Genomic DNA, 26676 nt, shown 5'->3' on the forward strand with positions numbered 1-26676 from the left:
AAGACTCTGGTTAGAAATGGGAGTGTCCTGTAGCAGAGTTATTCTCTCTTCTCTTTCTGTCCTGCTTTATTTTGAATCACTGAACCAAAAACGCTCTAACAGAGCAGACAAAAACACAGAGGTGCTTAAAGCCGTTTGTTGTTAGTTTGCCAGACAAGCATGGATTTATTGGAATTGTTTCTCATCGCTCTTGGTACCGCAGTCATTGTTTGCTATGGAGTGAGACTGCTGCTTTTCACTAGGATGCTTTTTCCAAAAATGTGGTTTCCACTGTCAAAGTCTTTTTTCACCTCTATGGGAGAGTGGGCAGGTGAGCAGTGTGTGTGTGTGTGTGTGTGTGTGTGTGTGTGTGTGTGTGTGTGTGTGTGTGTGCGTGTGCAAGTACTGTAATGTATTATGTAATGTCAGACCAATAGTATTGGGATTCTAGATTCTAGTCAGTCACAGTCATAACCTAGTTATAAGTCATAACAGCCATACTACGTTTCGTGATAAGGCATTACATCTGTGTATATGGTGCAATCATGCTGGAATAAGTGTGTTACTATACAGGAAAGTTCATTATGAGAATGTGCCTGTGCATGCAAAAAGAAATGTGGCTGCGAAATAAGAAATAGTTCTAGACTTGTTCAGACCGTTCACTATCAGACAAGATCCACACTTAAATAACATTTGAACTGAAAGTGGCAAGTTCTAACTATCCCTTGGAAACCATGTGCTCATACCTGTAGAACAGCTTCATACAGCTGTTTGCAAAAAAAAGATCTCGCCAACGTTATTCATCTCCAAAACATATTACTGCTCAAATGACTTATTTTCTTCAATAAAAGGGTGTATATTTTGAGTTTATCTGCATTTAAATGCACACTGCCAATGTGTTTATAGTTGAATAGTAATTGTATGACAAGGGAGGCAAACTTGTGTCACTGGTGTCTAGAAGAGAGAAAACAATCACAGTGCACAATACTAACGGCAGTATAAACTGCCCTGCCTTCCTAGATCATTATTTTTCATTTGTTGACAGAGGGGATTAAGGATGATAAGGAAAGCGCTGCTATTTTCTCCAGCTGGTGCAGGGAATCAACCTTGTAAACATCCTATTAACTTGAGGGCAGTGTCAGTGCATTTTAATTACACCGACAGATTCCTCTCCCAGAGCAGTCTCATCGAATTACAATATTTCCTTTGGCATCCCCTGAAGTGGTTCTTCAGGCTCCCACAGTGCGTAAAAAGAAACCTAATAAAATACAAATAAATACAAATGCAGAACACTGACTGATCTTTCCTTTCTTTCAAAAGCCCACTTTCATTCCTTTCTAGCACAGAGCAAACAGCCATGAGAACAGTATGTCCCAGGCTTTATTAACCCTGTCCCTCTGCATTCATTTCTGCCCACACAATATGAAACTACATTTGAGTCTTTTCAATTCCAAGTGGCCGAAGATGTTTTGGGTCAACTGAAGACGACATATACATGACATTAATGTTTTCCATGTTGTTTTACACTCTGTTGTGAAAACAGTCAATTTATACTTGTACTTTTACTATAGAGAAAGGCTGGACATCTTGATTTATGTATCTTTGCTCTTGTCTTGTGAAGGTTAATGAATTGAGCTTGAGGGTTTAACTTGAAGTGCCATTTTGTATCTCCTGGAGACACAGTTGCTGCTTGATTGACATTATCAGTGTTCCTCCACAATGTGGATTCAGAGCGTTCGGACAAGGATGACAGTGAGAAACTGTTTTCAACAGTGACCCCCTGCCTCATCCCGCCGCCACTGATCCCTTTGCTGCCCTCCGAGTAGAATCCAAGCCCTCTCATGATTTAATGGTGACTATGGTGAAACAAAAAGGACAGAAAAGTGTGTTGAGAAGAAAACTTCTCAAATTAGTGCCAAACTATGAACTAATTCTGTGACATAAACAAAATAGATTTATTAAAATAGAATGACAGTATGTGTATTTTATATGAGATAAGACAATGTTGTATTAAATACTTTGGGATACCTAACATTGTCCTATTGATTAGCTATTTGATTAGGTTGTATCTGTGTCCCTTACTCTTTGAAGAAATGCCTCCACGGGCCATTGCAGTTAATGGGACTAATTTGCATAAAGTAAAATGCCAGGCAGATGTCTGATTGCAGATTATTGCTGTGTACTTGTTTATTCAATTCACCCAGATCGACATCTCTTTAATCACATCCCAATATTACATAACTCAATTGTATACGTCTATTTGAAAATGTTTTTTCTTGCAATTTAATACTTCCTATGAACCTATTTCTGTGTCAGGAGCAGTTGATTGATAATTAATGTTTTCTTACCTAGTAATGTCTAGCATAATAATAGCATGTAATGAAATTACTAAATGACAAAAAGACACAGCAAAGTGCCCCAGAAAGGTGCACTCAGTAACGTGCAGGTCCCCACCAGGTGTGTCTGCAACGACCACTGCTGTATTGTGTGATTGGCTGAAAATAGCCCCAGTCTAGGCACCAATGGCCTGTAAGGTGTCGTAAAAACATGCGGCGATGTATGCGATGTCGTGCGGGACACACGTTCTTGACAAAACCAAAACGAAGGTGGTGGTTAAGCATAGTAAGGACGGAGGAGGCAGTCAATGGCAGTATAAAAAGGCAATTAAATGAGTTTTGAGGAGTCACAGCAACCACGAGAGGTCCTTGAGCAAGCAGTTTAAACTGGGCTCCCAAAACGTAAGTAGTTGCTGCAGCAGAACGCGACATTAGCCAGGGACAGACACAAGGTGCACATTTACTCACTCACGGATGCATGCACTGGACCGATTGCATGATCTGCCTGGAGGAGATCAATAATAATAATAATAATAATAATAATAACAACAGAGCGTTGCCATCTGACTATGTTCTAAATGTGTAAGAAAGGACTCTGCACACATTTGTAAGGTGCATTCAGTTTATTATTCCAACTCCAAAAAATGTCAATGAATAGAGGATACATTTGCTGCTTTCATTAGTGTTTACTAGACAGTCACAAATCACTCATTTCACTTGACGACAACAGCACTAAACAACGGATCCCATCCCATCCAAAGTCGTCTTGGCATAAAGAATTCCAGGCCTCAAAAGGCTTTGTTTGAATGCCCATTACCTAATGTCTGAAAATGAGAGCCTGTTATCTGTAACCAGGTCAGAAGGAAAGGGGAGCGGAGCGGACACTCAGAAACACGCAGGTCCAGTTTGTTCTTTATCAGAACTGTGGAACATGCTGTATTAGCACAGTCTGTTAAAAGAGAGACTTTTACACTCTTGGTGTAAACAAATACAAACACAAACACACATCCTGGGATTTGTCTGACAGCAGAGGGAGAGAGTTGGTGGAGTGCAGCTCGGATTCACAGCGCCTACGGTGTTCAGAAGGGAAACTGCAGGAGAATCTGACAACCACTGGAATTCGTTTTTAACAATAATCCCTGCATCCCTGTTTCAGTGGTGACTGGCGCTTCAGAGGGAATAGGAAGAGCATATGCGTTCGCGGTAAGATATTGTTTTCATAGCACTGCTTGTGTTTACATTTCTGCACTTGAGGACACCAAACGTGAATACAATTTAATAGATTAGAAGATGTATTTCCTTCCCAGCTCATCGTGCAGGTTAAAATAGATATTTGTATTTCATGCACATCTGCTTATTCTTTATGGAAATGTGTACCACTGCACTACTGCTTCCCTCAGCTGGCCGAGCAAGGCATGAACGTGGTCATCTTGAGCAGAACCAAAGTAACGCTGGACCAGGTGGCCAAGGAAATAGGTGAAAACTTGCTTATTTCTTTTATTGTGTCTGCTTTTAAAACTTGAATTACAGCCACAAATATGCTGTTGGTCATCTATCATAAAATAAATAATATATTGCCGATCTCACATTTTCATTCGTATAGGTGCTACCACAGGGCGGAGGGTGAAAGTGATAGTAACAGACCTAATGAAGGACGTCTTCAGTGACATTGAGGATCAGCTTCGGGGCCTTGACATTGGGGTTTTAGGTTGGACTTTTTTATTTTTTATAATCCCATCTAATTATTGAAACACATATTGCCTCTTCTTCTTTCCCTGAAACCCCAATCTTCTTTTCCCCCCTCACCCCAGTCAACAATGTAGGAATGCTGCCCAGCTTCAACCCCTGCAAATTCCTGGAGTGTGCAGAGCTGGACCAGGTCAGCGGTGTGTCAGTAGTCTTAGGGGCCCTGTGGAGCTTTCTTGTAAAACAACAAATGTTATACTCACATTGAGTGTTACTCACCAGCATGCATTGTGTGTATCCATGTGCAACAAATGGGTTGAGTGCATCTCCTTCCTCATACACCATCAGAAAAGACAAAGTACTTTCCATAGGACCTGCTTCCTTTTGTATTACTGACAAATAACCTTTACAAACTTTCCCCCAAACTTTTTAGAAAGTCAAGGAGACACATTTCGTTCAATCTTAACTATATATCCATCCCTTAACATTTACTTCCCCTTAACTATAAATACTGACATCTTTCCCATGTTTTTTTATGCTTTCAGACAATAACAAAAGTGATAAACTGCAATGTGAAAACTATGGCCAAGGTAAGAGTGTGTTACTTTGTTTTTGTAACAAGTGAACTCCATGTCACAATTTCAAAACAGTTATTGCACACCGTTATCGTCTTAGTGACGAGGTGGAAGAATTAGAACCACTTCATTCCCAACATATCGGTCCTCAGACCTTTTATCAAGCCAACAACATCAAATAGACAATAGTTTGCCTCGTCTTTGTCTGTATGAACGTTGCCTCTGAGAAATAAAGTGATGGACGGTGAGTGGGGTTCTTTGTTTCCTTCCCACACAAATGAACTCTGTCAACCCTTGTCTCAAATCTGATGTTATATTCTCTTTCTTTCTCTCCAGATGTGCCGAATAATCCTTCCAGGCATGGAGAACAGGTTTCCATGTTTTCTTCATTAGATGTAATGTGTAATAAGATCAAATTCTAACATGCTGATTAACATTGACTTTCTGGCCACAAATGTAAGACCGTGTGTGTCTGCCTACAGGGGGAAAGGGGTGATCGTGAACATTTCGTCAGGAGTGGCCTCTATTCCATTCCCCCTGTATACCCTGTATGCTGCATCGAAGGTAAGTTCAGCATCGCCAGTACACCTCTACTTTTCCTGAATCACACTGGAGGGTCACTCATGCCCCTATCCTTCAGGTGTTTGTGGAAAGATTTTCTCAAGGTCTCCATGCTGAATATAAAGATAAAGGGATTATCATACAGGTACGTTGATCCGGTTTGAGACTCCACCTCAAGGGCTTCACTGTAAATCAAAGAAGTACATTTTTGTCACAACCTTCTCCTTATTCTCTCCATGGTCTCAGGCAGTGGCTCCATTTGGGGTCTCCACTCGTATGGCAGATTACCAAAAAACCAACATAGTGACTCTGTCACCGGAGGACTTTGTAAAAAGCTCCCTGCAGTACATCAGAGCTGGAGACAAAACATACGGCAGTGTCTGTCACATAGTTCTGGTGAGACCATCTGATAGTGCCAAAGAAACGGCAAGTAATGTGGAAAGAGACTGATCTGTCCCTGTCATAATACCTGTGTGTGTGTGTGTGTGTGTGTGTGTGTGTGTGTGTGTGTGTGTGTACAGGGCTGGTTGCTGCAGTCTATTCCTTTCAAGATTCTCTATGCCGAGTCGATGCTACTCGGCCTGCAAGACTATGTCAAGAAGAGAAGGCCTGCGCCTGTGCATCGAGTGCAACTTTAGAAAATGGTTGAAATAGATAACCGGGAACCACATGTGTCACACTTTAAATCAAAATGACATAATTTAATATAGTGATAATTGTTGTAACCCTTGAAAATAAAGTATTATTGGTATATGATCAGGTACTCTACTCTAGGACTATCTGTTTGTATATTTGTTAGATTATGGGTATTAAGCCACCCTCAGGAGTAGTTTACACAGGCTCAGGGACCAGGATGCTAATAATGTTCCTTTTCAGGAGGACACAAACATGTGAAAGACCTCTCACTATTATGTAGTCCAGTGCAACAGTGAACTAAGACCTCAGCAAGACAATGTATGTGTGTTTATACCCAGTTCCTCATATTCATAAATCTTGGAGAAGAATATAAGTGATGAGTGTGGCCTTTTTCAGCAAAACTGAAGGAACTGGCCTGTTCTATTTACCACACACACACAAACACACACACACACACACACTCACACACACTGTGCTGTAAGACACACACACACACACACACACACCTGTAACTATCATTAGCATCCTCCCTTCCCCTCTGAGGTGGGGGAAACGTTGGATCAGATGAGTAAACCAACAGACGACTTTGCTGTGCTCAGTCACCATTCTGATGTCCACAAAACCAGTTGTGACTGATGAGCTCCTACCTGGTTCCTGAGAAATGAGAATACACCGGAGACGTGGGGTTTGATAGCTGCTTAAAGGATGATGGGCAGTGTTGAAAAATATGCACAAACATCTGTGCAGAGGCCGACACACACACACACACACACACACACACACACACACGCACACACACACAACCATGTGAATTAGTATGTGCTACCGAGACGTCTGACCTACAAGAGTCACTAATCATGGGGTGACCGGGCTGTTTAGACAGCTGTGATGAACGATCCTCCCCTTGAGAGATAGCGCAGGGAAAAGGAAAAGTTTTTTGAGAAAGCGAGAGACGGGAGGTCAGAGTGACCCTGAGTTACGATGATCCATGCCTGGCCTGTCCTCTTAAAGTTGAAGGCAATTCACTCAATCATAGATGTAGACCTTACATTTTAGCATCTTTAAAAGGTTGGGAACATAATCTTGGTCCACATGCCACACTTAATCCTTAAGCCTTCATAATTACAATATTATATATTCTAAAAACAAGGTTTATGAGATATATAAAAATGAATGAATTCATTAAAAACATGGTATTAAGGGCATAATGTGTTCACGGTGTAGTGAGAAAGTCAGGTTACTGAGAAATCAGTAACATGCAATATAGCCACTAGAGGGAACCAAATATAAAGGTTTCATGAAGTCTCCTGGTTAGGGTAACACACGCACACACACACACACACATGTGCACACACATGCGCACACACACACATCTATACACGCGTAGACATAAATTTAAACAGACACAAACCTGTGTCCTATCATATCTGTCAAACAGTCCCTGCTCTTTGGTGAGTGAAGAGACCGAATGATCAGGCCTCACACATTGAACATATTCCCATAGAGCAAATGGAATGCCTGTTGTTACACATTATATCACACTAAACGTAGTAGAACTACAGCAAAGTTGCTTTCAGGAGAAACACTACCAATATTTGCCATGTTTATAAAAAGGCTTGCTGTCAAAAAAGTATTTTTTAAACGTAGTTCAACTACCAGTTTAATTACATGTAAAAGCATTGCTCTCACCCACTGGGAATTTCCAGGGGGTGTGTTAACTGTGATGTTCCTGTAGTTGCACCTCTGTAAAAGCCTCAGTCAGAGCAGCGTGTATCTCACCGGCAGCTGAAATCAAAAGTTGTTTACCCTGGTTGCTCAAGAGAGGGGGACTTTCCTCACCTGAGGTGATCTGCAATTTATCATTTTCAAAGCCAAACACCAAATGAGGCTCTCATTATTATCTCAGAGTTGACAAGTCAATATTACTCCACTCATAATAGCAGGGCATAGGTAGCCAAAATAGTTCTCGTCTATTACAGAGCATCAATGTGGGTGAGCTCCTCTCCTGCACTCGCGGGGATAATGTTTTTTTTTACCATCAATGGGATCTTATTTTAGCACAAATATGAAGTCAAACTGGCTTCAACATGTCTGACGCCCCCAGCAGATGAGCGATTCATTAAGAGACGGGTCAAAGACAAGTTTTCGCTGGGTGACCACACCTCGTGTGGGTGGTCAGGGCTCCGAGGACGGCCTCTGCGTGCGTTTGAGACCAGGAGAGAGGATGCTCCCTGTGCGACTCCTCTCTCCATCCCTGGGCACTGCTTGCTTGTTGTTTCAGTCAACAGAAGGATCCAGAGATGATCCAAGATAAGCACACAGCCACCGCAGCCCACCCAGGAGCCAAGGTCAGGACCACTAACCTTCAGAACGCACATGAGAAGGAAAAAAATCATTTTCCAATGTCGACGGAGATTTTTTTACTTTAAGACTGGAACTCGTTCATCTTAATGCTTGTTAAAGAAAATAAAGAAAACGTGGTAATTGTTGAATCAAGAAAGCCATTTCCTCCCCAATACAGACTAATGCTGAATTCCCAATAAAATTATTTGAGTGAATTATCGGACGGCTATAAAACTCCAATAGCTATTAACGTTCACTATGCATTTTAGACTCCATAATTCCCTCAGTGGCTTTCTCTCTCTGAATGTTTTCCATACCCTGAATGTGCTGTACACCAGTATAAATATTTTAATATTTATACGAGCTAAAATATTTCTTGTGACATAATTACCACCTTGTCTGTCAAACTGGGCTGCCGAGCGCACACAGTTTTTTGGGGGGGTAATTATTTCTCACACAAGAAATAATACCTACCACTCTCACCATCCAGGACGGAGGGGAAGGTCTTTGAAACTCAAGAAGATAATTCTGACCCTTCATCTTCTCCGTGAGAGCAGGCTGTCAGGGACGTCAGCAGAAGGGAGAGCAAACCGGACTGAGGGAAGAGGGACGGAGAGGATAAAAGAGACGGGAAGAGAAAGGGTAAAGTTTCAGAGAGAGAGAGAGAGAGAGAGAGAGAGAGAGATGCATCGAAAATGGAAAAGAAAAGGCCAGTGACTTCCCTGACGGCCCAGTGCTCACATATGGCTATAGGCTTTGCTTGTATAGCCTCACTTCAAGGCGAAGGGCCCTGCAAACATAAACAGTGGAGAGGCTGCAGCTGGAGCAGGGAGGCTGCCGCTTGCTTACCGAGACCTCTTTACACTAAACAATGGATCAAGTGACGCACAGGCCTTTGGCAGGGCAACAGAGACCCAGACGGCTCAGAAAAGCCTTTCTTCCGTACGTTTATATCTCTGCTCTCTTAATATTTACCCCATGGGGAAAACACACAATTTTCCATTCCTTTTGTTCCTGAAAGGGAGCAAAAGAGGAAGCCTCCCCTCCCCTCCCAGTCCCCGTCTCTCCCACCTTCAGGACGGGACAGGTTCAGAGAGGACAAGTGTCTTTTTGTGCACAGTTTCGATAGAAGACACTCTATCTTCGACGATTACCGCAGCTTTCGGCCTGTAATTCCTCCACTTACTCGCTCCCACAGCTACGTACAGGTGTTGGGACGGAGCAGATTTAAACCTTTCCTATCAATTTCATTGATATTCACACGCACGGTCTGTTTCCAGCCGAGGTGAAGCAAACTAAATGAGGATTAGTTTTCCTCTTACCGTGTGCGTTAACCGCATTCAAAACTTAGTGTGTGTGTGTGTGTGTATTCCCCCACCTCAGAGGGGAAGGGAGGATGCTAATGATAGTTATGTGTGTGTGTGTGTGTGTGTGTGTGCATCTGTGTTATATCTCTTTTATGGACGGGCACAATGGGGAACGGAAGGGCCCAGGAGCTAGTGAATTAACCCAAATTACAGCTAACAGTTGCCCGGGTAACTGGATAGGAATGAGGGGCAAATGGTGTGTAATTTCCTAATGAAGGGGGGTTGTTCTTCTTTTTTAACATTTAGAGACCTCCTCGGCCTGTTACCGTAACAACAGAAGGACTGTGTACCCTCCCGATGTAGTTGCTTCCTTGCTGAGTCACCTCAACGTTTTTCCATAGGCCTTGGATCAAAGCGGTCTCTCCTGTTCCGTTATAAACAGAGACGATGGTCATACAAGGTTTTATTGATAATTACATTATCGCCACAGCGTCCCGCATTGGGGCCCAACCCCCGGGCACAAAATATATATATATATATTTTTTTAAGTGTGCAACACATTCATAAAGTGAAAATGCTAGGAAGCGCACATTTAGCGATTTTGAGGTCAAAAGTTCTCAAAACGTGGCTAAATTTGAGTCTATCAAACGTTTAGATTACGTACGACCGTTTCATCAATATGTGAAATATATAGATACAACTTTCAACCACATTTTGCCCATTGAATGATCACATATAGGTGCATTGTTTCTCTCAGGTACAACGTCTCAAAGACCTGACTGAACTGATGACATCGTCTGGGAGGTAAAATAACAGGGGATGTATTAGCCTGTTTTTTTTATGCCCTCTGATAATGTAACAGTTCAGATAATATTTGTCATCAGTTTAGAAATAGAAGTGAAATAATAATCGAATGAGCTAAGTCTACCTCGGTCCCTTAGATGGAATGGCGTGCCCCTCCCCCACACCTGCCAGAGGTGAACGACTTGAGTCGCCAATGGTCCCGAGAGTCTCCCGCTGTGGGGATTGGCGTGCCTTAAAGGGCCCTGGGAAAGCCCCACCACTTCTGACGCTGGGGATGTAGGACCCCCGCTGCATTCCATCTTCGTAGCTGATCACACCACATTTTAACATCTGTTTAAACTAAAAGCGGTCAATGCAAATAACATGTAACATGCTCACTAATCTGACTGCTGTCCTAAATCTTCATGGTTTGACCACACAGTCAAAAGCCAATGTATTGCTGTATTATGCTCTGCATGGACTGATTTATTCATTCATTTTGGGTAAGAGTAGTCGTACTCGGCCGTCTTCACCGTAGAGGCTTGCTGGATTTTACTTGGTGAAAACAACTTCCAATGTGGTTTAGAAAGTGAACACACAGTGTTCTGCCTACGTTAGAATAGTTTGGGGTTATTCCACAAGAGAGATTTCAGAGTCGTTAAGAAATTATTACGAAAGAAGTTTTTTTTTTTTTTTTTTTCTTTTAAAGAAGTTTTTCTTTCTTGTTAATGTCATTGTAGACATTTTATGTAGTGGCTTTAATGTTTCATGCGTTTGTACTAGTTCCTAATCAGCGACAGTCTGCTTACCTTCTGAACACATTGTAGGGTGAAAGTACGGAAACCTGAGCCACAGAGGACTGGAGGCCCGGGTCGGCATGGGTCAACGCTCATTCGCAGCTTTTTACGAATCAATTCAAGCTAAGTGTCACAGTCTGACTTCTGCAAATAAACCCACATTGCCAGGGCCTGACTGTCCAGCCTATAACAGACTCGCAGACACCCAGGTTGCGGTGGCAGGAAATATAAACAGACTTCGCACCCTGCCCTTGACACAAAGAGAGGAGACACTAATGATAGAGGTGTGTGTGGTGTGTGTGTGTGTGTGTGGGGGGGGGGGTACTGTTCTCTTCGAGGTACGGCGAGTTGCAATAAAATGAAATCCAATCGTGAGACTGACTGGAGACGTTGCCACCGATCACTCATGGCGGTTGTCAGTCTCACTCCTGATCCTTGATAGAAACCGGAGGGTAAGTAAGCTTTGTTCGCCACTGAGCCATGTTAGCTGGCCTCCATTAACCTCCAACCGCTGTCAAGTCAGTCGGCGAGGAAAAATGCTCAGCCTCTCTGCTATCTCCCTTGAACCTGACTATGACCGCAAAAAAGTTTTTCAAAAAGGGAGATAGGGATCTGCAAATCTCAGAGGAGAGCCGAGAGGGAAGGGTGTGGCCGTTGGGGAGAGAGAGAGAGAGAGAGAGAAAGGGCTTTTTATTCTCCTCCGTCAGCGAGTTGAACAGGTGTGACAGATGTGTGACCTCGCTATACGAGTGTGTGAGAAGACGGTCGTGTACCACCCAGAAGGTCTACAGCCCATTGTTTGTCGATTGCCATCAGCACCTTCTCATCTCTTAGACAGAGCAGCTCTCGTTGGGGTTCTATTGACTTCAGTGCAACAGCTGAAAGAGGTCAGACACGCCTGTGAGATGCATGCGCACTCGTGCACACAGCTCGGCCTTTCTTTGTTTTCACATTAGAAGCTTATTAGAGTTTGATAAGTCACTTTCTGTCAGCAGAGTTTGAAACACACTTGAACTAAAAGCTTGTGAGAGGACAGGTGGATGGATGGTTGTGAAAACGAGTTCCTCCCAGTTCCCTCTTCTCCCAGCTCCACTAGGTCTCCAACTGCTTATTGTTATTTCACTAATAGCGCAGCAGCCTCCACTCTTGGCTCTTGGGGGGTGGGGGTGGGGGGGTGGGGGGGGCTTGCTGCAGAGCTGAGCCGCAAACTATCAGGTTACTGTGCAGGGAAACCACACCAGCTACACAATACGTGCACACTCTCGGGCAGTGGGAGGCAGTGAGGTGTTCAGAGTGACGGAGACATAATAGCCATTAGGGAGTTTTAAGTGATATCTCTGCGGGGCCACCGGCAGTCCTTCGGGGAGCAGTAATGGTGTCCAATAACGATGAACGCTGGTGCCTACAGCCGCTTGGGTTTTCTCTGTCATCCACTCAACATTACATCAGGCACATTTGTAATTTGTGATATTGGGCTATACAAAATAAACTGAATTGAAATTGAATTGAACATTACAACTATTTAATTCATTTGCAAATATTTACATAATAGATTGACCGTTTAAATTGTGGTTGCCAAGCGTTTGACAGTTCCAGCTTCTCAAATGTGAGACGTTTCCCATGTCTTGCATTATTGTAAACAGTCCGTCAGATAAAGGAAGCTACGGCTCCCTTTGAGAAATTGTGATGGAGACCTTTCAGTATTTTTTGACCTTTTACAGTTGTGATTTTTTTTCTTTTTGAGTAAACGCCTCTGTGCTGAAATTTTAGAGTGCTCCTCCAGGGGTTGTGTGTTTGTTCGGAGTATTTTTTTTTCAAGCAATGAAGCAAAAAACAGGCCAATAACTTCAATAAAACATGCTAAGATTTACACCTTGTTTATTCAAGTAACAGTCAGCATATTGTCAACAGTCAACTCACTAATTCAATGAACACTGAATATTTTCAAATTATTACAGTAAATAAAAAAAAAGACACATTCTAAAAAGGATATGACATTTAAAAATAAGAAAATCAGTAAAAATCTAAATCAAATTTAAAAGCAGAAAAACCTGCTTTAAATATACATTCTGATTGTTTTTTTATACATATCCTTTAGATCTGGAAAAGTAAAAAGTACAGAGGTGAAAACGTTCACTAATTGTCTCTCCCGTATTATTTCTTCCACAGGAACTTCTCATTCGTCTTCCAGAGACTCTTTCTCTCCTCTTCTCCAGATCTACCCCGAGCTGCAAAGTTTGTGTTGATGCAAACCCTGTGCACTTCCGCCGGGTCCGTTAACCTGTTGATGCTGTCCTCATTACCCTCATTCAGGATGTCCCAGAAGTCTTTGCGACTGCCCTTTGGTACCACCTGGTGTACAGGCGGTTTGTGTGGAGAGTCTATGAGGGCTGCAGAACCAGGGTCAGTATTGAGAACGGACACGGAGGAGAGTGCGGGGGGTGATTTTGGGGGACCCCTTTGTTGCGCACCTCTGAGTTTGGGTTTTAACAGATCGTCGAGGATTGACGTGTCTCCTATCAGATCTGTGAGGAGGGAACGACGGCTGGAGGTGGACTTGGCCTGTTCAGGAGGAGACGTTTGAGAATTCTCTCTCTGGCCCTGAAAGGGTTCACTAGTCCTGGAGGACGTTTTCTGCTCTTTCTCCCTTTCCTGTGCTGTGGGTTTGGATAATGCGGTGGACCTGCCATGGCTGAGGTCCGGAGAAGAAGGGATTCGTCTGTCTGTGCAGTTGTGGAAAGCTGTGGCCTTCCCAGACCCCAGACCACTGCTGCTGGCCTGATCCAAGCCAAGACCACCACTACCAGCTCTGAAGGCTCCAGAACGAGAAACACTACCCCTCTTTGTCCTCTTATGTCCTCTGGCACTGCAGGCCGTCTCCTCCTGCTCCTCTGACTCAAGGCTCATAACATCACTTAGAGGTTCTAGCACATTATTTTCCGCGACCTTTTGCTTTTTCTGGGCTGACAGAACATCATTTTGTGGGTTTCTCGGCTGTGTCTGGGGTTCGGGATCATCATTTTGTGGGTGCCTAGACTTCTTCTGTGGCACAGAAACACTGTGCGAGGCTTCAGGCTTAGTTTTAGGTTTAGGATTCTTCTCAGTGTGTTTAGGCTCTCTCTTGGCTTTTGGAACATCCTTTTGTGGGGTTCGGGTATGTGTGTGAGACTTTGCGGTTCTTTTGAAGGCTGTTGAGGAGGTAACAGTTGAAGAGGAGGTCTGTGCTGAATCATGTTGTGGGAAGTTGTTTGTGACTGTGTTGGCCAGGTCAGGGAGGTTCAGTGAAGTGTAAAACTCCCGTAGCCAGACCAGTCTCCGGGTTGAGTTTCCTCTTAGAATTTCCACTGCAAACTGATGGACTGAGGGGAATTTGAATTTCTCTGCCATTTCCTCCAGCTGCTGCCTGCAATTCACACGAGCACACCAAGGACACAAGGAGGGAAAGGCGTGTGAAAATACACCCAAGCAACAAAACAAAAGTTGTGTTTTTAAAAACAATATCACCTGCCTATATCCTGTGAATTTAACACTCCGTTAACACACGCACACAAATACATTGACTCACACGTAAAACAACGTCTTTAAAACAACACTACAAGGCCTATACTGTTCATATAATCAGATATTAACCTAAGATGAAAGGTTCCCCACATATTCAGGCTCATGTATCCAGACAGACATGCAGTGTGAGGTGTTTTTCTTGAGCTATGAGGCAGTCATTTAAACTTTTCGTCGAACCAGACTCGGGGACAGAAATACAAATTTGCCGGTGGCACAGCAGCATTGTGGTGGTATTATTATTATTATCGGTTGTGGCTTTCAATGGAAAAACAGTAAATAAAAGAAACAGCAGTAGAACACAAAATCATGTGTATTGAAATCATTACACGGCAAGGTTAATTGAGGGGATATAATATCACTAGTGTGTAATTTCACTCCCTGGTGAGCCTCTGGGCAGAGATACAGTCTTCCCCAGTCTTCTCGGGAAGTGAGAGTGGAGCCATAAAGGTGTATACGAGTGTTTGGGAACGTAGGTGATACAGCAGGACAGAAGTCTGTATTTGAGTACTGTGTGTCCGTGCGTAACTGCTTGTTAGGATGTGTGTGTCCATCGGTGCGGGTTTGGAAAGTCCTCGGGCGATCATTTTTGCTTAGTCTCGGGAGGGCTGTGGTTGTGGAGGGGAAAACTCTTGCGCTGTCGGGCCTGAACATAACTGGGTAATCTTTGGCACGATGCTGGGAAATAGGTGTGTAGGAAGGAAAGCTCAGAGGTGGTCTCTCTCACACACACACACACAGACAGAGGCCCAGGTGGGGGCGCTCAACACCATATCTGTGGTCACTTTTGGCCTATTTCCCTACACTGCCAGGAATTCTTCTCTTCCGACCTCACTCTATACACCCCCATTCCTCCTTTCATCTACTTGCCTGATGTATTTTAATTTAAACCATGCAGGCCCCCTTATCTCAAGTCACTTTCCCTTTAAATCTGCCCATTATTTGTACCCCTCTCATTCTCCTTATTGCCTCCGTTCTTTCCTCATCCCCTGCACCTCCTCCGTACCTGCGTATGGCCTGGGGAGTCTCTCCGATGATGCACGTGGCGTGTCCGGTGTGGTGCACACTCTTGCTGAAGAAAGTGACTGGATGGTCCACACTGGGCTTCTGTGGTCTGACAGGAGGGGAGAAAGGCTGACTGGCTGGTGGGCTCGCCGAGAAGCTCTGGTAAGAAAGAGATTTTTTTTTACACTTCCAAAATCAAACAACTTTCTGTCACTTCCCACTCGTCAGTACTGTTGGCTGAGGCGTACAGGCTTATGTTGACATGATAGTGGATGTCAACACCACATACATACTTAAATGTAGGTAACATGCACTGCTGCAGTATGTGTTTACGTCCACTCTCTGCAGGCTAATATGCAATTGCCAGGCATGGTTTGGTAGAAAACAGGCATAAATGACACTAAGTCTGTGGAATAATGAGAAATCCTGTCATAGTTTCCCCCCAAAAAAATGTAATTCAATTTCTCTAATCTAATTTGAGATGGCAATATACAACAGCAATATCATATTTTTGAAGAATCACTGAACCAGACCAATGTTATGGTCGTAAGTACCTCTTGGGTGCCTAAAAGGTGATTGGCCGGCAGCTGAGAGTACATCTTGCGCTCAAACACGTCTCGCACAGCTGCTCTGCTGATCCTCTCCTCTGCTTTGCTCCCGCCCACCACGCGCTGGTTAGAGTGGGTGTACACCACCTCGTGTACGCCCCCTTTAAAACAGAACTAGACATCAATAGTGTTGAAATTCATTATAAAATGTTTTGGTATATAAACAAAGAGGCATTGAAAAATAGTTTTTTCACCTAGCACACTGTCGATAGTTCTATCCTTTCCTTTGGACGCAGGGGACGTCTGACTTTTTAGATTTGTAAATGAAACAGCTTTGGGCGCCGCCGCTTCTCTCTCTGTCCTGTTGGTTGTTGAAGCTCTTCGTCCATCTTTTGCCAACTCAACTCTGGATCTTTCCATCTGTGGAGATGTGAAGTGACATCCTGTAGATCTCCCCTTCTTAACTGGCGTGTGTTCATCTTCTGAAGACGTGAATGTCTCTATGTCTTCTGTGTATTTGGATCTGGCATTGTCTCTAACACCAGCACTTTGCCTCTTTCTGTTGCGGTCTAGCCTTTCTCTCCCGCGGGGGCCATGTGAATTTAAAGTGTCCCTCCTGGGCCACGTCTTTGCCTCTATGTCCAAGTCATCAGATTCATCGGAGTAGCCTTCAAAGCAGCGCACTTTTGGAACTGGAGTTTTGACCTTGTTAGGTTTCTTTTTGTTTGATGAGGCTTTTTCATCACTTTCCTCGTCCACTGGAGTTTTCTTATTTGCCCGCCCTTTCAGGTCCTGTCTCTTTCTTACAGCATCATCACTTTTTTTTAACAGAGGAAACCTCTCTTGTGTCTTCTTATCGCCATTGTCCCCGTCTTCTCGGTCTGAACCGCTAGAGAAGTCCCACGTTTTGGGTCCAAATTTAGGGAAACAGACTGGGCCATTTCTAGTATTGGAGTTCTTGGTGATGCCAGAGGAGGTAGCCTCCATCTTTTGATCCTCAGCATCTTCCTCGAAGGGGCTTTCATCGACAGTATCACTACTGTCCCCTTCTGCTAACTCTGGTTTTCCTTTGACCCTTTCGAGGAGCCTCGAGAAACCGTGCTGGAGGAGACTCATTCGACCAGGACCAGTTACAGCATTCCCACTCGTGTTGCCATCTATTGCACTGGGGCTTGACGCCTTCCTCTTAAGACCCTGCTCATCCTCATCCTCTTCACTTCCACTGCTGAAGTCCAACACCCCTCTGGAGACCTTCGATGCACTTCCCTTCTCCTTGGCTGATTCATTATTCGGTACAGGGCCATCTGTAGCCGGAGAGTCTGCAGGTTCCTTTAATAAAAGAGTAACACAAGCAGCTAAAGAAAAGCTGCGACAGATTGGCACAGAAGGCGGTACAAGGCGGGTATTGTAAGAGAACAAGGAATTAATTTGAATTAACTGTATGAGAAGGATTTTGCTACAAACAGCACAAATGGGTTACAAATTCCCTTGTGAGATTATATTCTGTAGTACAAAACAGATGTTGGTAACAATAAATCATAATAAAAATCAACGTGACATGTCCGTCCCCCCCATCATGGAGTAACAAGAAGACAACATAGGGGTCACAACATTTCCTGGAGTTATAAGAATGGGCCTTTATGGGAACGACCACCAACTGTGATTCTAATTTCACAGAATTTGCCAACTAGATGACTCTTCCCCAATTCTGCTGGACGAGTGTGCGTGTTGGTGCTCACACGCCTCGAGCCTCTCTCTGTGCGTGTTAAGGCACCCCAGTGTATTCTGTATTTTCTGTATAAAGAATCTGAAAGGCCTCAGTGGAGCAGCAACCCTGTAATAAAGGACCGAGCTGGGAACAGGATGATAAGGGGTATCACTGTGTAAATAAATAGCTGACAAGCAGAAGATAGGCTTCAGTGTGGTCTGCTCCTTCCATTAGGACAGATCAGTAATTACACCCAGCTGTTTCACACGGCATTAAAGAGAGAGGTACACAGAGAGAACTTCATTCTTCAGTTTCACTAAAATACTAAGAATTAGGAGTAAAAATGTTAAGCCTTACAATGATACTCCACCCAAAATATATTGCATTGTTTTTTTTTGGGAAGAGTATTAAATACTAACGCCTACAGTGCTTGAAAGGGCTGCCGTAAAAAGTCTGTCGTTTTCACACAGCTTCAATTCAGCAAGTTGCAATGGATACCAATTGTTAGGAGGTAAAAAAAGCATCAACACCTCCATAGAACTCAATTCAGGCTACTTCAAGGGAGCTTTTAAGTCTGAGGATGATGATACTGTGACATAAAGGCAGAGTCATGAGCTATATTTCGCTGAAGATGTGGCTACTAAAACTGGAGAGGTTTTAGAGATTTTATTTATTTACTTTTTCCCCACAATGAAAAAAAGCCCCAAATTAATCTATTTTAAGTGCCTGAACTCAAGCTTACCACAACTGCTTCCAGGAAACTAGTAACTTTTTACAGCCACATGTAAAGCCTTACAGCAGAGTGAGTATGTGATACTGGCGAGAACGATTTCTTTCTCCATAATTCATCTAATTTGGACAATTTTGTCATAGTAAAAGCATTCTTTCCTCATAAATGGGGCATTTTGGAATAAACCTAGAAGATAACAAGACGAAGAAGAATGGATGACGCAATAAAGAAAAGGGTTTGAGCTAAGGCGGAAAAAGTACAACATGATTGCGTGAGTTGGTTGACTGACGGACAGGAAGGTCCCTGTTTGAGGTATCTGCTCGTTCACATGGGAGTGGGAGGATGAGTGGGCCGCCCGGAAGAGAAGACGGAGTGAGCGATGGGAAGATGAGTGCCCTAATGTTCTGGGTCTCTGAGAACAGCAGAGCTACTCACGCTAACTGCCTTCGTCTCCTCCTCCTTCTCGTCGCCTGTGTGGGTGCTGCTGGTCATCACGCCGGCCTCCACTCGTCCTTCTCGCTGCAAGTGAGACACAGTTATCAAAACATATCATTGTACAATTAATCCATTTAATTATGTAATATATTAAGACTTTATCTTTTAGTTTTCGTTTTTTGCTAGGTCTAGTTTTATTCTTTCTAGAAGATCTGATACTCAGAAGAAACAGCAGCACGTGCAACATGGCTCTCTAATTCCTATATCAGAACGAAAACACTTAGCGTTTAGGGGGTCCATTACGACGCTACACATTACCACTGCCATACGACCAAATAGGAGTCGATCCAAAAAAAGTTTTATTCACTTTTTTGTGAGACTTGCATTGTGACTAGGAACAAGGAATGAGCGGGAGGAGGCGAGTTGAGACAGTAGAACATATCATCAATCAAACAAACAGTAAAAGACGTGCAGGCTATCCAACCTCTAGTATCTTGCGGGTCAGGCATGTCCCTTTGGTCTGCAGCCGGAAGAGGTTGTTGATCCCAAACAGCTCCCCCTTGTGGACACCATGCCCCTGCACTGCCTCGAAGTACCGCCGAGAACTCTCCTTGCCCATAACGGAGCATTGCAATTGCTGGAGGATGGTAAAGGCGACGCAGAAAACGTACATTACTCACGGTGATATTGACAGAGAGCACTGAGCTCATTTTTTAAAACACTGGGATCAATTCAGTATTTTTCCTCTTATTGTCGGATTTGTGTGTGCGCTTAGAATGATCTGGTACCTGTTTGTACACTTGTCTGAGGTAGATAACCTCCTCCACAGTCCCCAATGAAATCAGCCTAAGAACAGTCACGTCCCTGCACTGGCCAATACGATATGCCCTGAAGAGAGACACGAACATATCAACGCACAGGCATTTAAACAGTAAAACGCAAGATATGACCCACAACTTACCTGTCAATAGCTTGGAGGTCATTGGCCGGGTTCCACGTGGGGTCAAAGAGCACAACCACATTGGCCCCTACGAAGTTAAGACCGAGACCACCCGCCCTGATGGCACAAAGAGAATTGTCAGCAGATTCAACTACTGGTATTGTAAGCATGAAATCTGAGAAAATACGACTCATGTGATTGTTTGACTAACATGGTGGAAACCAGGCAGAGGTTGATGTGACAGGAGCTGTTGAACTCTTTGACAATCTGGACTCTGTCTTTGGCTTTGGTGGCTCCGTCCAACCTGCTGTAGTCCAGCCCTTCTGCCATGCAGTAGCTCTCCAGCACATCCAACAGCTGACAGGCTCAAAACACAACAAATAATTCAGAAGGGTTTCGAAGCACACAAACAAACCATGTAAAAGCAGACAGCTGTACATGCATCATGTGAATTCACTCAGTGTCGAGGTTGAAGGGTTTGTAAACGCTAGACAAACAAATGTAGAGGGAAAATAAACTGAATATCCCCAGGCTTAGGTATTTATAGATAAACTATAGGGGTCTTGAACAATCAAAACTCTATCTTTGATTACCAAAAAAACACAAGCCATGAAAATATGACCTTATGGCAGCCAGAAATGTTATCATACCGTCTCAAGTGACAGCAATCATCAGAACCTGCAGAGTCTAATTGTCTTTAAAACTCTAATAGCCCATACTTATGAACCCAAATGCTTATTAATCTGTGTTTCAGGAGAAAACATTGCATCCTGCTACTATTTACTATAAGTAATCTGCTCTAACAGCAGTGGCAATTACGGTTGTTGAAACGCTGGATGAGACCAAAGCCCAGGTCAGACCAAAGATGTGTGGCAAGACAAAACAACATTAGACCACTTCAGGGAAAGATTGGATCAGCTCGACTCAAGCTGGCTGATGGCGTCATCAGTGGCCTCTTTCAACAGCCAATCAGCCCTTAGCGAAGTCAGCTGGTCGAGTCAATTACAAACTTGTCAGCTGCTCAAAATGGCAGAAAAGACGGGAGATCTCCCGTCTCAAGTTCGTGGCAGAAATTTGCATAAACCTATTTCTATTCCGTCGGAGCATCCATGAACGGCTCCAAATTATTGATCCGAAACCACAACTAGAAAAGCTTCTCCTTATCAGTATCATTACAGAAAGTACAGAAAGCCGTTACGCCACAAACCGATACATGTTGTCTGGAAATAGTTGCAAGGTTTAACTTGTCTCGTTGTGAATCTAAAGTCTTAACTGGGCTTTTAAATTACATCTTGGAGCTTTAAAACATTTCCTTGAGGAAAACATCTCACCGTGCTTCTCACCCAATATATCTCTAATAACAAGAGGTGCCCACACAAACCCAGCTCTCACCTTGGTTGAGAGAGAAAAAATAAGCACTTTATCTCTCCTTTGACGGTAAAATTTCAGCAGCTTCTGCAAAACCTGAAAGGAACACAGATTTGTTCAAGCCGACTGAAAAAAGCCAATGATGATCAGGTGACTGAGCCTTTGTTCCCGAATTACACCTTCATCTTTCCACTGTACATCGGGTCCGACAAAGCTTCAAATGCTTCGTCTTTGCATCTCTGCAAAAAGTCTGGAAACTTCTGGAATACCTTCGCACAGATGGCACCCACGTACTTCTCCTTGGAGACACAAACAGAGTTGTGACAGTGAACCAGATCCAGCAAGTTATGGCCTCACAGCTGATAGCTCTAAGGAACCAGTGTAGTAAATCAGTTATAGGGATACCTGTTTCTTGCTGGAGCCTGCAGTGGACTGAAGCAGTGCTGTGTGGTTGGCAACCTTCCTCAATATGGCCAAATAACTGAAGTACAGCCCCTTCATTTGCACACCTTCCGTGTTTGTCTGCAATAAAAGAAACCAATATTATTTAAGGATAAATAAAGCATTTCATGAATGTTATTCAAATGCCAAGTGACAAGGGTCAACTGGACGATGGTAACAGGTAACTGTTGCGCATTTCGCTGCAGTGCACTGTATCTAAAAAGCTGAATGTGTTAGCGCCGCTTAGATACTAAAGGGCCACTTCACCTGATCACAGAGAGCATATTTTGTCTGATTGACGGAAAATGTTGGGTCAATTATGAGATGGATTTGACTAATTTTAGACAAACAACTCAAACCTAACAAACTGAAGCCCATCACTAAGCACACAACGGTGAAAGCGGTGCACTGACTTCATAGCAGCAGCGGCTGCGGGTGCGTCCACTTTGACAGTCACATTTCTCTGAAGACCTCAGCATTAACGTCACATCTTCAGTGTCCAGCACCGTCCGGTACACAGTCTCCTGAAAGTCTGTCAGAGAGCAATACACCACCTAGGAGAAAACACAACATCAGAGTTGTCTGGATAGTACGGTGATGGTCTGTAGTCATGTAGATGGTGAATTTCCAGAGAAGTCTGGTTTGACTTTAAAGATTTTTACCCTGTCATCCTTCTTAGGCAGTTGTTCCCTGATGAGAGCTTTCGTCCTTCTGAGGAACCAGCAGGAGATCTTCTTCACCAGGGCCCTGACGGTCTTCCTCCCTGTAGCCAGGACACGTTTGGTTGCACTGTGCCTCTGCCCTCGCTCAATTGGATCTGAAAACTTGTTCTTGAAATGTCCTAAGATGCCGAGACAACCAGGTATGGCCCTGAATCGAACAAAAGGTATATGAAAGCTCTGAACTACTTTCAGCAATCACACCACTTCCTCAACTGGGAACAAAATAACTGACATGTGCTTTTAACTATGCAAATGACAAATGTGTTGTATTAGAAAAGTGTTTTGGCCTACCAGTCCATGACACACCACAGCTCCTCTAGGTTGTTCTGTAAGATGGTGCCAGTGAGGCCAACTCTGATCTGAAAATATATATAGAAGTACGAAGTTAGCTAGCTATGTTTTAGCAACTCATCGTGATACAATTAAATCTACTGTCACTAAAGCAGAGTTGAGGACCGCTTGAGAGCAGACGTTACACCAGAGTCACGAACAAAAAGCTCTCTGACCTTACATTTCAGATCCTTCATGGCCTGAGTGATCTGAGAGTTTGGATTCTTTATCTTGTGGGCCTCATCCACAACCACAGCAGACCAGTCTATGCTGCAAAAGAGAGGACAGCGGTCACAGTAAGAAAACACTATTATAAAAACTAATTGATCACATATTTAAGAAATACATTAAATGTATACAGAAAACTAGTCATTTATTATGTTTGAGTGTGTGTGTGTGTGTGTGTGTGTGTGTGGTTCCTACTTATTAAACTGATCCAGACAAAGACGCAGAGTTTCATAGGTAGTGAGGGCGATCTCGATGCGCCCCTTCTTGATGCGAGCCAGCTCCTCCTCTTTCTTCAGCCCATGAACCACCACAAACTGGAAGTGGCCCCATGTGTCCAGCTCATCTTTCCAGTTATAAAGCACCGACAGCGGGGCCACAATCAGGAACACCTAGACCAGATCATGGAAATACCCAAATTGTGAGGATAAAAAATCAATACTCATATCTGTTGCTGGACATGATTGAATGTGCCTGGTAGTTGAAAAAAAATTAAAATGCTCAATTGACCCGACAAAATGTGTCTGATTCATGAAACATTCATTTGTAACTAGCTCATTTAAATACCCACTTTGTTGGGTTTACTTTGCTTGGAAGGCATCTGACTCTGCAGAAACTGAGGCCTGTTGTTCTTGATGTCCTCCCATGTGCCTGTTTTGTGCAGTACAGCGGCAAGGAAACCAATGACCTAAGAAAAGACCATAGAGGTGGAGAGACAGGCATGTAAGAAAGGCATGCAGGCATTCAAACAATTTCGAAAATAGATGTGCAGTTATTATTGTACCTGTACAGTTTTTCCCAGGCCCATGTCGTCCCCCAGGATACAACCTCTGGAACAGATGTAATTGTTGTAAATGAACCCGATTCCTTCTCTCTGGTAATCCCTCAGGTATCTGTTGATGGTGTAGGGGACTCTGTCCCCATCAACATCACTCAACAATAAGGGGACACATAGCCTGGTGTCTGTGACGCTGCTGGGAAACAAAGGTTTCTCCTGGGTGAAGTGATTCACGCCTGGTCTCGTGAGTTTAGAGACAGGTACAGCTTCCTCCTCTTCTTCTTCTTCTTCTTCTTCATCTTTACTATGGTCAGTGAAAACCACCCACGCTGTCATATCGTGATCATGAGAGGTGGAGGTCAGTCTTTTAATGGTGGTTTCTCGCAGGGAGCCATCTCTCGGGTCAGGAGCCAGACAAGTGTCACCTTCACGCCATGTTGCTATAAAAGAACAAATATTAGTTAACTGTTCTTATCGTTTACAAATGTACTTTACCAAAGGCACACAGATAGTTTGGATATTACTGGGGTGTGTTTAAGGCACAATTAGTGTGGTTTTTAAGTGTCTTTTGTAACCATCTTTTTAGGGGATTAGGGAAGTAGTTTCCTACCGTTATATTATCTAACATTACAATAGACTATCAAATTTACAGTATTCTAACGTTACTTCCTCCCATCTAAACACGGGTGTGTCTTATGTCTGAAGAGTGAATTCAAGTGTTGTCGCTGATGGAAATATGGCTAATTATTATATAGCAGCAAAGGAGTGTAACGTTGAACCAGGGTCCAGCTCGAATGTAGCAACAGGTAAAGACGTGCATGTCGAACCTTTTTCAACTGCAGAAGGTGAAGCCATCAGGATACCGTTACATCATCCGGGTCCTACCTCCCTGTAGCATGCTAGCTAGCTTGATTAGCCTAAGTCAGCTAACCTATTCAGCAAAAGACAGGACGGCGGCAAATATAGAATGAAAACCCGAGTGTTTCTTTTTACGTTATCCTCCGTTAACGTTCATGAATTTGCCCAGAAGGCGCAGACAGACCACAGCATGTGTGAGAGGGAGACAGGAAACAGCTGCAGCTCCACTGCTGCGTGCTGACTGTTTATCTATTTTAACAACGAGTAACGCACTTTCGGCGCATTTCATCGCTTTCAAAAACGATTTGACGTTAAACGTCTACTCTAAAGACGTCTACTCACGTTAAATATATTATTTTAATATTTAATGCCGCTTACAGTCGTTTTCTATACCTTAACAATTCGTTAATTCCAAACAAAGTCCAATGTCGGACATTGTGACGAAAGTGCTGGACAGAATCTAAATTATCTTTTTTTTAGTTGATTCACTAAAAACAAGAATTGCAATGAAATCTGAGGAGCAGCAAGTAGCCAATTTAGACTATGCCTACGTATGTATGAATAAAAGAAAATAAAAATAATATGTGGATTTATTTATGTATCTCCCTGTAGCTACTTGGAAGTGTTATGCTGCACATTTACAATGTGCCAGTATGTACAACATTGGCCTACATGCAAATTGTAAAATGTCGTCATCCCATCTGCAGCCTATTTCATAACAATATAACAGTCCATCGTAACGTCATGTGCACCTAATGTTTGGAAGAATACTGGCACTCACATGTTAATTTGTATGCTGTATTACGTGTCTTCTATTATTTACAACATTTCTAGTGAATTAATATATTATTGTAAAATGCCTTAATGTTTATTACCTAGTGGCTATCAGGGTAGTCTTGTCACAAAAATGTAATCGACTGAGCACTGACACAGAAGACAGTCTGATAGGGAACATACAAGAAGCATCATCCTATCAACCAATATTGCTCAACAGTCAAGAGAATAACACACTGACAGAAGTGAAAGAAAGGAAGCAATTCAATATGAAAGACCCGAGACTTGGTGGTCTGCAGAAATACAGAAAAGGCATGGTGAAGAGGTCTGTTTGTCTGTCCTTTGGGGTGGACATGATGGCCATCAATAACTTTAAGGTAGTCTGTTGCTATGCAAAACAGCTAGTGTAAACACACAGTAACACCGTCGCAGTCCTCCATCCCCGATTTGACTTTCCCTAAACGTTGGCCGTGGCTCTGCAGATGAGGCACAACTGGGTCCGCTTCTCGCCATGGTACACTGCCATACAAAAATGTAATTTTTTTGTTCCTGTTTTCTCAACACTGGGAATTTATAGGGCAGCTGCCACAGATGTTCTCATAAAGAAAGCCCAAACACTGATGTCAAACGGTTTACATACTGCACTGGATCTCACACACACTTGTTCTCACACTGAACCACAAGGGCCTTCTCTGGCCTCATTTACAATAATACATTACAACTCAAGCAGATAGAGTTGGGATAAATAGATCATTGGCTGCAGATAAGAAGTGCTCAACAACAACCTTTTTCTCACAGATGACTAGAGTGAGTGACTGCAAGAGGGCTGTGTTTTTGGTTTTGGAAAATGAAGTGCTGGTTTGGCTGCTTGCTGGGGATAATATGTCCCAATTTATTACATTTATATTTAATTATGATGTAACACAATGTTTTTTGGGACATCAGCTAATAACCTTTACAGACCCAGAATTTAACCAAAAAATCTTCAATCCTTTTCAGTTTTCACAATGTTTTCATTTACTCAACAAATTAAGTAGTAGCGAAATAAACATCCTGCATTCAAAATTGTATTTTACATTACATTACATTACATGTCATTTAGCTGACGCTTTTATCCAAAGCGACTTACAATAAGTGCATTAAACCGTGAGTCCAAACTCAGAACAACAAGAATCAAGCAAGTACAATTTCTTCAATAAAGTCAAACTACAAAGTACTATCCGTAAGTGCCATTTAAGTGCTACTGAAGTGCT

The 26676-nt window shown here is 43.2% G+C and overlaps 2 protein-coding genes across 5 annotated transcripts; one reads left to right on the forward strand and one right to left on the reverse strand.

The window, feature by feature from the left end:
• The first annotated feature begins 150 nt into the window (after window positions 1–150).
• On the forward strand, window positions 151–5775 carry hsd17b3 (hydroxysteroid (17-beta) dehydrogenase 3). Its single transcript, XM_034540882.1, has 11 exons — window positions 151–310; window positions 3472–3518; window positions 3716–3791; window positions 3919–4023; window positions 4127–4194; window positions 4547–4591; window positions 4913–4947; window positions 5059–5140; window positions 5217–5282; window positions 5384–5533; window positions 5659–5775. The coding sequence occupies exons 1-11, from the start codon at window positions 160–162 to the stop codon at window positions 5773–5775; spliced, it is 942 nt and encodes a 313-aa protein (XP_034396773.1). The 5' UTR covers window positions 151–159.
• Window positions 5776–12864: 7089 nt separating this feature from the next.
• Window positions 12865–24908, reverse strand: ercc6l2 (excision repair cross-complementation group 6-like 2). Of its 4 annotated transcripts, none has more exons than XM_034541712.1 (20): window positions 24619–24908; window positions 23798–24231; window positions 23585–23701; window positions 23212–23405; window positions 22965–23058; window positions 22750–22817; window positions 22399–22606; window positions 22150–22290; window positions 21701–21817; window positions 21475–21594; window positions 21320–21391; window positions 20139–20284; window positions 19949–20044; window positions 19776–19875; window positions 19472–19624; window positions 18988–19071; window positions 16369–17443; window positions 16121–16275; window positions 15568–15725; window positions 12865–14406 (listed from the first exon to the last, which is right to left on the reverse strand). In XM_034541712.1, the coding sequence occupies exons 1-20, from the start codon at window positions 24644–24646 to the stop codon at window positions 13158–13160; spliced, it is 4809 nt and encodes a 1602-aa protein (XP_034397603.1). In that variant the 5' UTR covers window positions 24647–24908; the 3' UTR covers window positions 12865–13157. The 4 variants fall into 4 exon arrangements, with proteins under 4 accessions (XP_034397603.1, XP_034397604.1, XP_034397605.1 ...); XM_034541713.1 differs by having other exon boundaries at window positions 21475–21591; window positions 24619–24891; XM_034541715.1 differs by lacking the exons at window positions 12865–14406; window positions 15568–15725 and having other exon boundaries at window positions 16181–16288; window positions 24619–24891.
• Between the last annotated feature and the right edge of the window lie 1768 nt (window positions 24909–26676).

Source organism: Cyclopterus lumpus, chromosome 9 (assembly GCF_009769545.1).
Source record: "Cyclopterus lumpus isolate fCycLum1 chromosome 9, fCycLum1.pri, whole genome shotgun sequence".
NCBI lineage: Eukaryota > Metazoa > Chordata > Actinopteri > Perciformes > Cyclopteridae > Cyclopterus > Cyclopterus lumpus.